This window comes from Rhipicephalus sanguineus, chromosome 2 (genome assembly GCF_013339695.2).
Source record: "Rhipicephalus sanguineus isolate Rsan-2018 chromosome 2, BIME_Rsan_1.4, whole genome shotgun sequence".
NCBI lineage: Eukaryota > Metazoa > Arthropoda > Arachnida > Ixodida > Ixodidae > Rhipicephalus > Rhipicephalus sanguineus.
In genome coordinates this window covers 10,212,905-10,226,659 of record NC_051177.1, presented here as the reverse complement: position 1 = coordinate 10,226,659, position 13,755 = coordinate 10,212,905, and the positions used below count along the sequence as shown (strand labels likewise).

The 13,755-nt window shown below is 47.6% G+C and overlaps 1 protein-coding gene and 1 non-coding gene across 2 annotated transcripts in view; both read right to left on the bottom strand.

Moving 5' to 3' along the window:
* LOC119382397 (protein dachsous) overlaps positions 1-13,755 on the bottom strand; it is a 466,009-nt gene that overhangs the window by 113,932 nt on the left and 338,322 nt on the right. Inside the window, exons 20-22 of the mRNA XM_049412138.1 lie at positions 9,794-9,936; positions 1,245-1,454; positions 886-1,112 (exon numbers count right to left, since the gene is read on the bottom strand). Of these exons, the coding sequence (XP_049268095.1) occupies positions 886-1,112; positions 1,245-1,454; positions 9,794-9,936 (580 nt within the window). The remainder of the gene's footprint in view (positions 1-885; positions 1,113-1,244; positions 1,455-9,793; positions 9,937-13,755) is intronic.
* Positions 12,044-12,116, bottom strand: Trnas-gcu (transfer RNA serine (anticodon GCU)). Its single transcript has one exon. It is a non-coding gene; the product is annotated as a tRNA-Ser (tRNA).

Genomic DNA, 13,755 nt, shown 5'->3' with positions numbered 1-13,755 from the left:
ACACTGCTACGACGAACGTGCTTGTATTTGACCAGCGCCGCAGTGTCGACACGAAAGCGCAGCAACTGGAGGAACACGCTACGCACAACAAAGAACCTGGGTCAACCCCATTACACATGCCACTCGATACTTTGCTAAGTGAGCCAGAACACACAGCCAACACAGCCTAGCGAGTAGAAGCAGCATGCCCGGAGCACGGCAGCACATTTTTGCGGGGTCTCGCACATTTACAACAGTTCAGGGGAAATTATGGCAGCAAAATCGAAGCCTTCATTAGAAAGGTGCACAGAAGAAACATGCTTGGGCGCGTTTATCTATTCTGCGATTGTCTCATTTTCTTGGTATCCCGGCGCTGCTAGGTGCTGCTTGGAAAATCATGTCAACTCAGCCCTTTTTTTCCCTGCTGAAGCTGACATGGGCATCAAAATTATTAGTTTTGGAGCTGTTTTGGAGCACTTCAGTGCAATTTTTGCAATTCTTATGCTTTTAGAGCAGCTTGACGCAGGAAAACGGAATCGCATCATAAATGCACAAGAAGCGCAGGCTGCCCCTGCTCCTGTGTTTGGGTAGAAAGAGAGGGTACGAAGCACATGCGGTAAAAAGAAGCAGTTGCAGCCTTGAAGAAGACAAGTTGGCTCCAGCAACACCCTGTGTTCCTGAATTTCTGCCTTATTTGCAAGAACTGATAGGCTGAACTGAATCGATCCTGCAGGCTATCTTGGCCGCGAAATTTTGTGTCAGTACCCTGTTAGGCATCATTCTTTCACTGCAACCTTAATTGTTATTTACCTTTAGTGTCCCTTTGTCGAGCAGGCTTAATCGTGATGGACACAAAATCAGAACATTTTTGGCCGCAAACTATGACTTTCTCTGACACTGAGTTACCTGCGCAACAAAGGTTCCACGGGAGCGGCCCTCCCAGACGGAGGCCACATAGCGCTCTTGGGAGAAACGTGGTGAATTGTCATTTTGGTCCAGCAGCTGCACCAACAGCCGGGCATAGCCGTGTAGCATGGCCCCCGAGGGTGTCTCCGCATGTGCCCACAGTGGCAGCTCCAGCTCAGGGCGCTCCTCATAGTCCAGCTGCTGGGAATCTCGTACACTCACAGTGCCTGCACAACATCCCCAAAGGAATAAGCCCCATACCCTGCATAAAGCTTCGATAAGGTATGTTCAACAAGGCGATCTATGGCTGCGTGTGGTGCACCAATGTGCAACATCTGAAGCCGAGGACAAAAGCTCACCACTGGTCGGGTGGATGATGAAGGGCCCTTGATCCTGGTCTGGCCCTAGGCTGTAAGTGACAGCCAGGCCAGGCTGGCTCTTGGCTGAGGCTTGAGTCTGTAGCACTGCGGAGCCTGTCGCTGCCCCCTCAGGCAGCCGTGCCACATAGGTTGCATTGGAGAAATCCAGCCGTAAGCCTGCCACAGGCCCCACCCATACCTCCAGCACTCCTGCAAGCACAGATTTAACTGAATAGGACAGATGCCATAACAACTCGCGTTTGCCTCTCACGCAGGTGTAAAGAGGCACTACGCGACTGCGTCATTAACAGTGGCACCAAAAATGCCCCAGGTTTCAAATTATGATTCCTCATTGTGGACAAGTTAAAACTACCATGTTTATACAATATTGTAAGTCAAATAAACTTTAGGTCGACTCCACTTCCCCAAATCTCACGTTAAGTGCATTCCTTAATGGACATTTATTAAAGGGACACTAAAGGCAAATATTAAGTCGACGTTGATTGTTTAAATAGCGGCCCAGAAACCTCGTAGTGCTACTTTTTTGCCAAGGAAGAGCTTATTTTGAAATAAAATCGCGTTTTAGTGGTCCGCATTGCCTTAGCGCACTTCAAATCACCCGCCTGAAATCAGTCTTTCACACGTCACTGCTGCCATGCCCAACGTTGCCCGCCTTTACTGCGCGGCGGCGTGCACTGGCGGTGTGCACCATTCAGGCATCCGGCAACATCACATGCATGCAGCATTTTGTCAAACTTTCTGTCAGAGCGACTTTCACGAGCACGCAAAACACACGCGGCAGTACGCGATACCGAAACTACCACTGAGACGCGACCGCGTGAGCGAAGCAGGGCGCTGGGCGAAGCGCAGTTTGGCGAAAACGGAACCTTTGAACCACACGCGCCGTTCCCCATGGCAACGCTAAAGAGGTTCTTTTTCCACGAATCAAACAGAAACGAACAAACAGCATTTTATTACGTCTCTTGATGCCCGGACGGTTCTTTTCTTGTTGCTGCTAGTTTGATTACTAGTGATTAATTGTAGCCAGACTCTCATACGTCATCGGGATCATTTTGAAAATGTGCCGCTCGTGGCGCTCATCGTGTGATACATTTAGCTTAATTTCTCAGTAAGTAGGGCACTGCTGTTGATATTATTGCCATTTTAGACGTTGTCATACAGTGAGCTTTCACTCTAACATAAATTGTTATTTGCCTTTAGTGTCCCTTCAAAGTGTCTCATTGCATGGCGACTTTCAGCAAAACACGGCAGGCAAATGAATTGGTACAAAAACCCACATGACCTCCTCTGAGAAAGCAGCGTGTGATGCCAAGGGCTCATTCTAGAGGTAGGGCAACACAATGTGAGTTGTGAATAGCTACGAGGGGGCCACAGCAACAATGCAACTTACTGAGAACATCGAAGTGATTAAGCACAGGGCTCTCCCACTGTGGTTCGTAATATCTTACTGCATAACTTGCTGCATGACCAAGTGCGAAGCAGGCTTTCACCCTCAAGTGTTACAGAGAGGGTAACATGCCGCTGGACTGATTACACAGGCTCACTTGTCATCGTCAAGCCAGCTCCCTTCAACCCAGGTGCTGCTGTCCTTTAAGTGTGTCCTCGACATTCCCGTTTCTTAAGCAAACACATGGGCTTCTTGTGTGACCACTTTGTATGTAGAGACCAATCACGAGGTTCGTTCACACATGCAGCAAGCTCTGGAAAGTGTCCATTTTCTGGCCCGCCTTTGGCGTAACATGATAAAATTTGGTCAAACTGCTGTCGTTGCTGCCAAACCACCAGTTCAGTAACTGCAAACTTGTGTACTGCTGCACAGCTGTACGTTTAGTTTTTTTTTTGGCATGGAAAATGGCATTGGCAGCCCTCTTGAAGATTGCTGCGAATGAGCACTGAAAGTTTCTTCGGCCAGAAGCACTCATGACGATGAAGTACGATGATCAAGCATGACACTGGCATGCAGCCTGGTTGGGGCACCAGTGAATCTACACATAGCTGCCCGGCCAGTGCTCGCTTTCGCAGAGTAGGTAGCAATACCTTGGCTGGCGGCTCCAGCATGAGAAAGTGGAGGGTGCTGCAAGGAGGGGCCAGGGGCAAACTTGAATGTCTGGCTGCTTGCCGAATGCAGCAAAAAGAAAAAAAAAAAAACGAGAACCTATTTCACCAACTACTAATGCTCTCGAACGAACCGCTGCTAAGCCACTGTTCGCCATCATGAGTGCTGCTGCTGGTTGAACACTGTCTCTTCCATCAATGATGGACACTTCAAAAATTGCGTTCACAGCCCTTACGGGAGTGTCAATCGTTGACGGAAGAGCCGCATTTCCTATCAGCAGCAGCACTTCTGATAGAGAACAATGGCTTGTTAAAAGTCGAAAAAGAAAAGAAGGCTTCGTTTTCTTCAAAACAAGCGTGCAGAATAATTATATTCTTCTTCTTAAAACTCTTTGCGATCAAATCGGCTGGCAGTGAGCACCATCCGTCCAAGATCCAGGAGCCCACCAGCTCGATGGACGGCCTTTTAATCTTGCCGGTCGGTGTCAGGGTGTGCCCTGCATGCGCCATCCAGGAGTCTGTATACAAATGGCACAAACTGTCTTTGAACGGCTTGTTCACACAAACATTAAGGGGCTGCAGCACCAAAGTAAGTCCACCTGGAATGATGGTGATCTCGGTGCGTAGCTTCTTCAGTTCCCGGCGTACGTTCTCTCCCAGGTGGCCGCGAAAACTCAAGCACAAGGAGAGACGGAAGAATCAAGGTGCCAGGGCGCACGCTGCCCGGACCCAATCAGCCATTAGATCGGCCGACATCCATCCTTTCTCTTGAGCTCACACGTGTGTGCTGGCTGGGAAGTTGGCCTTCGGCACGGTTTTCTGCTTGAAGATAACGTACGGTGGCAACTTCCTGCTGTCTGTCATGATAGCCAGCATTACCATGAAACGCTGCTTCACTGCACCTGTCGTTTTAACGAGTATGCTGCGTACTCCTCTTTCATTGACCGTCCTGCTCATCGGCATGTCGAAATTGATGGGCGTCTGGTCCGCGTTCCCAATTTGTGAGAGAAGAAATTCTCGGTCCCGCCGCAGGCGTATCACAAACTTGTGAAAGTCCACTGCCTTTTCTTCATAGCAACGAGGCAGTCACTGACAAAGTGATGTACGCCTTCTCAAGCACAGTCCGTTGCGCTGCATGAAGCTTGTCGTCCACCCATTACTCGTTCTGAAAGCGGTGGTTGCGAGGCCATACTTCCTGGCTGTGGCTCGCACATGCGTCCTGATCATTTTGTGCGAAACAACATAGCATTCCTTTCACAGGTCTCAGACATATTCTAAGACCTCTTCTTGCACAGCAGGAACCTTTCCAGTCTTCGGTCCCCTAAAGGCACGCCGCTCTTTGTTCATGGCGCGCAGCTTGTAGTGCTGCTTCCGCCAGTAACGCACATGGACTTGGCCAATTCCGAAATGCCTACCGGCAGCACGATACCTGTGCTCAAGAGCGTACTCCACAGCCTGTAGCTTGAAACCGGCCATGTAGCTCACATTTCGGCCCATTGTCCACGGCGAAACGCAAAACAGACCAAAACGAACTCGCAATGGAGTGGGAATGGTTGGCGGGAACAAAAAAAAGTAGAGCTACAATTGCTGCAATGGCTAGAACGCTAGAACACTCGTCACTGTCTAGTGTCGTTTTGATTGGCTGTCCCACCCGTCCTCGGAAACTCCGCCACTTCAATGGTAGATGGCACTGTCCTCTGCAAGCTGTCCACACCTGTCTCCGCGCGCTCCCGCCATCGGTTGTCGCCGGCTCTTTAAAGGAGTGGTGACAGTATATTTGTGAACCTCTGTTTTTTTGCTCTTAATCAGTGGCTACTGACTCGTTAATAGCGGCAACGAAACTCATTTGCCCCAGCGCGATACGAATGTTTAATTATATGCTTGTATGTTACGACCGGAGGCAGTTTCGATTTCGAAGAGCACTCGGTGGCCCCGTGACGTAGTCGGTCTACTCGTAAACAAATACTATCAGGTGACAGCGAGAGCCAGTGACGTCACTGGCCAGCTTCTGCCATATTGTCAGCGCTGCTGTTCCGTCTGCTGTGTTGAGCGTTGCGAGTGCTTGTTTCCTGAATCATCAAACAACGTTGCTTATCTAGTGTGGCGATGGACGAAAGAGCTGGGAGGAGTGTAAAAATCAGTCAGAAAAGCTCGATTCACTTGGCAAATCTCGCCGGTGGCTGCAATTTTGTTCTTGTCGTTGTCGTCCGCCTGAGGCGACATTTTTCGTGAGGCTTGGAGCAGCCGCAGTGCTAGACGTGCTGAAACATTTTCGCTTCAATCATTTGTAAGGTAGCAGGCTGAGAAGTGATGAAGGAAGCAGTGAAATCACATCAATGGCACTATGTGTAACATGCAAGTGACGTGATGTACACTTTACTGACTTGTATTTAGATTGGGCAACACAGCGTTCTCAAGGCATACCAATCCCACGTCGGAACGCCGAAGCAGTTATCTGTCCACTACGCAATACGATCCCGACAGTAGAGAGCTTTATTTAGTTTGTCTGTAGACTTCCTAACATTTGCGGATACCTGGTTACCAGAGCTGTTGACGGCTGCAGCAGTAGCAGCAGCCGCGGAGCCCGTAGCGATATCTTGTGGTGTTTTGTCAAACTAAAATATCTTTTTTTTCTGTTTTCTCCATCGCATTGCTGTTCTTGTCAAGAAGAGCTATGAGAATACTGTGAGTTGCTTATTATCTCACTGCTAACGCTTTACACAGAGTCAGTAAGCGGGTAAGTCGCTGCAATAATATTGTAAGTCTCTGGTTATGCTATGCATCATCAGGTGTCGCCACCGGCACTGTCCGTCTCGTACACACATCCGGTAACCCGGCCAGAACTCGTGACGTACATTGCTTAAAAAAAGGCCCCGCTCTATGACATCATTGCTTTTTGCTTCTATTTCCAATTCGGCACATTCACGAACTTTAAAACTCAATTAAAAATCTTTTTAGGCTGTATTTGTGGCTGATATTGTACAGATGGCACCTATAGGCACCCATTAATGTGATGCAAGGGTCAAATTGTGTCCGAATTTTGTGTCACCACTACTTTAAAGTTTCGTATTTGCAGAAAGTGACCGTTGGCTGGCGTGGGCAGTTTCGTGACCTTCGTTGTTTGCTTGTGAGCCGCGATGTCTCTACACTCGTACCGTTTGTGAATCCTGTTGTGGCGCACGGATACTTCGAAAACCAGTCAAAGAAGAGAGGGACGTGCGGCGCACAGATAGAAAGAAAAACAAAAAAAAAGAATGGTGCGCGGCAGTGGGCAGAGGGGAGGGGAGGAAGCGAACCGAGGGGGGTCGGCATAATAAAAGAAAGAAAAATATCTACGGGCGAGGAGGCGTCGCACGTCGGTTCGCGGGACTGCAGCGGATGGAAGTAGGGGGTGCATTATGTGGGAGAAAATAAACCCAAATTTCGGCGACTATGGCTGGGGGTGTATTCATTATGCGAGTGCGTTCATTAAGCGAGTAAATACAGTATTATACAAAGGTGCACTTTATATATGCAAAAATTGTGCGCACATGCGTGGTCAATATTCCCATATTTTATTTTTGAGTACGATAAACTGTGTGCGACAGCATTTGTAAAAAGATAATCTTGTAATAACAGTGGAGTAACCGTGGTGTCAGATGTCAGCTGCTCGCTGTTTAGGCAGTGCGGCAGCCGTGACCATCATGGCCGTCGTGAGGGTCGCCATCATCATGCATACTATATTGCTGTTCTAATTGTTTGCTCATAAAGGGACACTAAAGGTAAATGATAAGTCCACATGGATTGTTGAGATGGCATTCCACAAAGCTCGTACAGCTTGTTTCAATCCAAAGAAATGCTTATTTTTCAAAGAAAATCGTGTCTTAGTGGTCTGCACACCATTAGCGCAATTCGAATTGCCCTTGCATGCCCAGCAGTAGTCACAGCTTCCTGTCCTCTTGTCTTTTGTATGCATGTGGTGTGATACGATCATTGTTTGTGTTCCTGCCGTGCACATAGTGGCTAAAGGCAAAGATCTGCATCACGGTGTGTACGACACCGTGTAAGAATTATCTGGAGGCCTATAACTGCAACCCAGCGATGCTGCCAACCGGAGCGTCAGAACGTTTGACAGTACGCCAAAGGACGTGGCCTTCGATAGCTTTGATTACAGTGCAATAAATATTGGTGTTATGCGACTTAGAACAGCATTAGTTACAACTCTTTGCTACTTATGAATATTAAGTGCCGTGCACGAATACGACATTTTGCAATGAATGTACTCAGCGTGCATAATTGTGTTTTATCATGTTGAATGAGTTAAAAATAGGTGCGTCGCATATACCATTTTTTCCCGCAAAGGTTACACAAAGATGCATCTCATACACCTGAAAATATCATAGGCCAACCTACAATCATGTAAATATGCTATGCGGACAAATTTCCTGGTCTCACTAAAATTTTAGTATTCATCTTAAATGATCTTTTCAAGCTCACAAGTGAAGGGGTTTGCTCTATGCACAGCTGGTGCAGAAGCCTAGCTCCGGTCCCAGCCGCAAATAGTCGTACCGTGCACGTGTCAACGTCCCCTTCCGGTAGCGCGAGTCATCGTAGCTACGACAGGTTCGGGCGAATAAGGCAACAGGCTAGCACAATAAACAACACTTTATTGCTACTCTACCAATAACACGTAAAAGTCGCGTAGAGGGATAGTCCGCTCTAGTAGAAAACAAAGGGTAACGCTTACACCTTCGGTCGATGGTCGGCTCGCAGCTCTTGGGGTGGTGAAGTGGTTCCTGGCAGGTCAGCAGAGCAAGAGAGGCCGTCTCTCTGCCTGGTCGGCTGTTTTATCCACCTCCCGTCTCCCTCCCTACCACGAGGGTTGTTTCCCTCGCAGGGGCAAGTTCCCTTTCCCGCAAGCAGGGACGTGAGGACTGGCGCGAGGAGCGGCGGGAAAGAAGGGGTTGCGGAAAAGGGCGACGGTGCTCCTCTCCTAGTGGCCCCTTGGCTCCCGCCGTCAGTTCGCGATCGCGCCACCGTTAAGGAAAGGAAATGGGCGCGCGTGCTCTCCCACACAAGATACCATCACTGATTGCACAGCACTGGAGTTTTTTTTTTGGCATCTCCCATGTTTGGGCTAAAAACAGCAAAGGGCACTGGTTACATATTTTAATAATTTCTCATTTCAAGGACGCTGAGAGGGAAAAAAAACAAGATAGTACTAGTGTTTAATAAGTGTGTACGCGTCAGGGCGGGGCAGTATCACGATAGTATCTCAGAGATGCTTTTGTGTATCTGTATTTCTGATCAGGATGCATCTCAGCAGTGAAATACTTTTACGATGTGTTGATTTATCGCGATACTGTGCAGGACACGTGTATCTCGTTATTTTTTTTGTCGGAAATGAGCTGACGTGTTTTCAAAGGGGAAAGCGAAACTCTGTTGTGCTAAGCAAAGCAAAGGCCCCGGTAGGCGACACGGGAATATAAAAACCAGTGGGAAACGCGAACCACAGAGAAAGAACACGACGGGACAGGCTGGAAATTTCGGAAGCCTTCTACATTAAGTTTGGTGCCGCCAGGAAGGCAGCACCAAACTTTATGAAACATGTGAGAGTGTTATTACTCCCTGTAAGGTCCCTGTAAGGTCGTTTTCACCTCATGGCTCAGGTGCGTTCGGCGGATTGGCGACTTTGCCGCCATGCCATGGATGGCGCTGCTGCCATGGTGCCGCTGACATCGAGGCACCCTAGGTGGCGAGGATAGGTGGGCGCACATGGCAGCGAGTCTCTTTTGGGGTTTGATGTGATCGGCTCTTGGGGAGGTCCGTGGGTGCGATACCACAAATCTGGCTCACGGACTCCTCGTGGTGAGTCGAACATCGGCGACGCCGCATTCGATGTACATTGTATGTGTTATGTTTTGTGTGCGTTATGTTGTCTGTGTGTTGTACTGGCATTATGTATCTGGTTAGTTAGCGTATTACTAGTTATGCATTAGATTCGGCTGGTGAGCTCGTCATTGTAAAGGCAGTTAACAAAAGTACATGTGTTCATTTGTTGCACAACTGTGTCCATGTGTCCTTTCGAGACCCTTCAAACGGAAGGTGCAAAAACAAAAAATTGAATGGGCACTATGAGGCGTAAAGGGGCTGATATACTCAGCGTAACGTTGACGTGTGCGCGCATGTCACGGCGACGTTACATTGGCAAAAAACAGCCCTCTATAGTGCGGCATCGGCTGACCGCCGACGCAGCCGCGCCAGACTCACGTGTACAGGAAGCTGATTCGCAGGCTGTTTCGTCGGATAGGTGGCACGGCATGTTCTTCACTTTACTGCGCATGCACTCCTCGAGCTGCAATCGCATCGGCACGTTGGAACCCTGGCGTAGCATCGCCGGTTTGACGTGACAAAATGCAACGTCCTCACACGTGCGTCGGGAAAGTCGGAGTATAACAGAGCCTTAATAACCAGCATAACAGCTGAGCCCTCACCACTGGCCATGCGAGAGGGGCGACCACGATCTCGAGCCACCAAATCCAGGCGCAGCAGCCGGCCACTGTCGGCTACCAAGCTTGCAGCCACTGTCACCAGCCCGGTGTCCGTGTCAAGGTGCAGCTTGCCACCATTTGGTGTGCTGCAAAGCAATTAGCACAACTCGTCTCACACATAAGTACAACAGTAGTCAATGATTTCCAAGGAGTAAGTGGTTAGCACTGAGATTACAGTTCTGATGCTTGTTTCTATAAACATTCTAAACTTCCACACAGTAAATACAACTTGAAGGGCCTGACAGAATGATCAAAGTAAGACACTTTCGGCAGGAAAATTTTCGTTGTTCAGTGCACAGTTTGTTTTTTCCTGTTTTTTTCTTCTAAAACACGTGTTTCTCCACAAGTTTTGGTGTGTTTCACATCACCTGGATGACTCTGCTGTGCATGTGTACTTGCTTTGCTGTGGCCAGTTCGGTGGTTATATATTTCTACTTTTGAGCAGAGTTTCAGAGAGAGAGTGAAATAATCAGGAACCACATCCGACAAGCAAGGTAGAATAAGAAAACACATTTCTGCACGGAAAATCGTGTGTGCAGAGTGATGTGTGACAGACTGAACTGTCATCACCCTGCATCCAGCTCCTCCTGAGGCCCAAATCAGGCCATTGTCTCCAAATGGTTACCTTAGGAAAAAAAAAGAATGCTCCGTTGTAGGGCTCACTGTTCATAGTTTAGCCCAGGGGTCTCAAGCTCACATCAGCTAGCGAGCCACAATCACGAAACTTTACTCCTGCAAGAACAGTGAAGAAGGTAGGAGCGGGGGGAGGTGAGGTGATGGGGGGTGTGTACTAGCTTGTACAAAATGTCAGCTGACGTTGCCGTTTGAAAGGCCCTTCTCAAATATTCTATATGGGTCATTCCTGAAGCGGATTTGGCGCAAGGATTCCAACAACATATCAATACCGATCTCGATCTCCAAAATAACTAAAATCTGGACGCCAATTTTGAGTTTTTTTCCCCGGGTATTTATCAACACATGGTCACCGCAGGAGGCACCTCATGAAAAGAATGTCAGTCATGCCTGTGTAGTTCATGAGCATACTTATTAAAAAAATTAAAATAATATCGGACGAAAAAAGTCATGTGCGGGCCACGTGTTTGAGACCCCTGGTCTAGCCACTCTGGACAAATTTCTAATGCACTGCGTTGCTGAAAATAATGAGGAGCATTCACCTCGTCGAGCAGTGAACATGTCTAGTCTCTTTTCAGATGACTCAACAAGTGTATAAGAATGTTGAATGAAAACTCAACCAGTTGTTGCTATAGCATTACTGCAAGAAAACCCATGCTGAGTATTTTTTAACAGATGGTCATTGGATTTGGCATACAGTCAACTGCCATATTTTTTAACTTGCTTGAAAATTTGGACGCTCTTGCAGCAATGCCACAAGCTACATAGAGTCAATGTACAAGAATTTCTGAAATTTCGGATGCGGAAACTCTTTGGTGCCCAATTTTTTTTTTACTTTCTGCTCAAATTGCAGGTTCAAAACAACATTAACTGAAGTGTAGTGAAGAGGAATGCCCAGCGACCTAGCCTGTGTTTGCTGAAATGATGTCTGCCACCGTACAGCTCTTGTTACTACTGTTGAGACGATACAACTGCTAGAATCCAGTATTTGCATTATATTTTGGTGGATGCTGCTGTGGTGTTCCATGAACCTGAAATTACATAGCCAAACTTTGCCATCCATCATGCCTGAGGACGTCAGTCAGACACCTCCGCCAGTTTCCCCACATACTGGTCAGCAATAAGCCAACATCTTCAGTGGCACCGATGAAAAATACTAGGTGGGATTGCATGCGCATTCCATTATTTCAATCGGACATGTCTTGGCGAGAGGGGTTGTGTGGGAGAGGGCATTGTGCCACTTGTACCACTTCAAATGCCCTGGTGAGTGCAATTTTTGCGCCATATGAGCGAAGCTGATCACAACAAACAGACAAAGCTAAGTTCACCAGCTACACCAAGGACATGCTCGACCACTGCCAGTGAGTCAACCCAATGTGGCAGAAGCAGACGAGTAATAATAATATCTGGGGTTTAACGTCCCAAAACCACAATATGATTTTGAGAGATGCCGTAGTGAAGGGCTCCGGAAGTTTCGACCACCTGGGGTTCTTTAATGTGACCCTAAATCTAAGTACATGGGCCTCAAACATTTTCGCCTCTATCGAAAAAAAATGCAGCCGCCGCGGCCGGGATTCGATCCCGCGACCTTCGGATCAGCAGTCGAGTGCCATGACCACTAGGCCACCGTGGCGGAGCAGAAGCAGACGAGGTACGCCGCATCATGAAAGGTATATCCGACGACGTCTTTCACATGCTCAGGGTTCGTACAGGTTTTCAAAGCAAAAACTGAAGGATATTCAAGGACATTCCAAGACCTATTGCATGTTTTTTAAGGACTCAAAGAGGCATGCAAAGTTGGAATTTTTTTACTTGAAATTTTCAAAAATTACTAATTTTATTACACTTAGAATAAATAAATGGATATCACAATTACAACAAAAACACCTTGTCATGATAACTTCTCTAGATCACAACACACAATGAACGCTTACAAAAGCGGTTCAGATTTCTCTCGTACAGGCTTGAAGTTCACCAAATATATTCAAAACGTCCAGTGTAGTGTAATTTCACTTATATAAAGATAAATAAATGCATATAACAATGGTGTTAATAATGACTAGCATGGATCACTTCGCAAGTCCTAAACAGTAAAAAACAACAACAACAACAACAAAAAAAAAACTCAACACACACTGAACTTTTACAACAACAGTTGAGATTTCGCTAGTACAAGCTTGGTGAAGTTCACCAGACATATTCAAAACATTCAGCGTAACGTTACTTCACTGACACAAAGATAAATAAAGGTATGCACTTGATGTCATCTGCGAGGAGCGCTAGCGCCATTTTGCAGGTCCGCGTTCTTTTTGTTTGTTTTTTTTATGTAGTTTGGAAGGGAAACTAAGGAAGCCATCAAAAGAGCACGAAGCATTGTGCTAGAGACTGGAAAGCTATGCGAGCACAGATTTCGCCTTCGCTGCAGGTCTGTCTGGCCGTGCCAGACACGGCCGCGATGGAGACATCACGAGAAGAAAGCACGACCGATGCTGAGTGACAAGTTTGGTCGGTTCAGTTAGCGCTCCTCTTCAGCATGCATTGGCCCTTATTTCTTTGTAACGCGCTCGTGCTGCTTAAACTGAGCGTTTGAGCGGTTACCTTGCGTAGATGCGGTGCTGGCGTTCTGCGCAAATGAGAGGACATTTCGATGTCACCGCTGTGCCCACACCGTGTTAAATGCACATCTATATTTTTGTGCGGTTTCTGACAAGACCATTACCGTTGCACAGAATAAGCTGTCATTTCCAAGTTAGTGGAAGATCATATATTAGCGCGAAACCATTTTTTCCTCGCCTCATCCAAGCAACACCAAAAGTGCTTCCCCGGCGCATGTATACCCCTTTTCACAGAGGAGAAAAAAACGCCACGATGCTGGGCTGCGCACGAGAGTACAAAGGATGGCGTCACAGCCTTGGAAATGCATTTTTGGGGGGTCCCGCCTATTTAGCGAAGGCCAGAGAGGATTATGCTGGCACCCAGGAAGCCATCTGTGAAAAAGCCTGGCGATGCCTCAGCGACGCAGTGCGGAGGAGTTGGCCACACCCACCTCTGAAATCACGCCGTCTCTGTGCGATTGGGACGGCCAGAAAGGAACCTGCCGGCGCAGAATCTCGGAGGCCATGCTCTATGCACCGCAGTTTTCAAGAAAAAAAAAATATCTAAGAGTGTTGGGTTGTGCACAGTTGACACTTGCAGCACGCTGCTCAAACACAAAAAAGTAACAACTGTGACAGTTGTTAGTTCACACTCGTCCAGTGTATACCTGTGCGTTC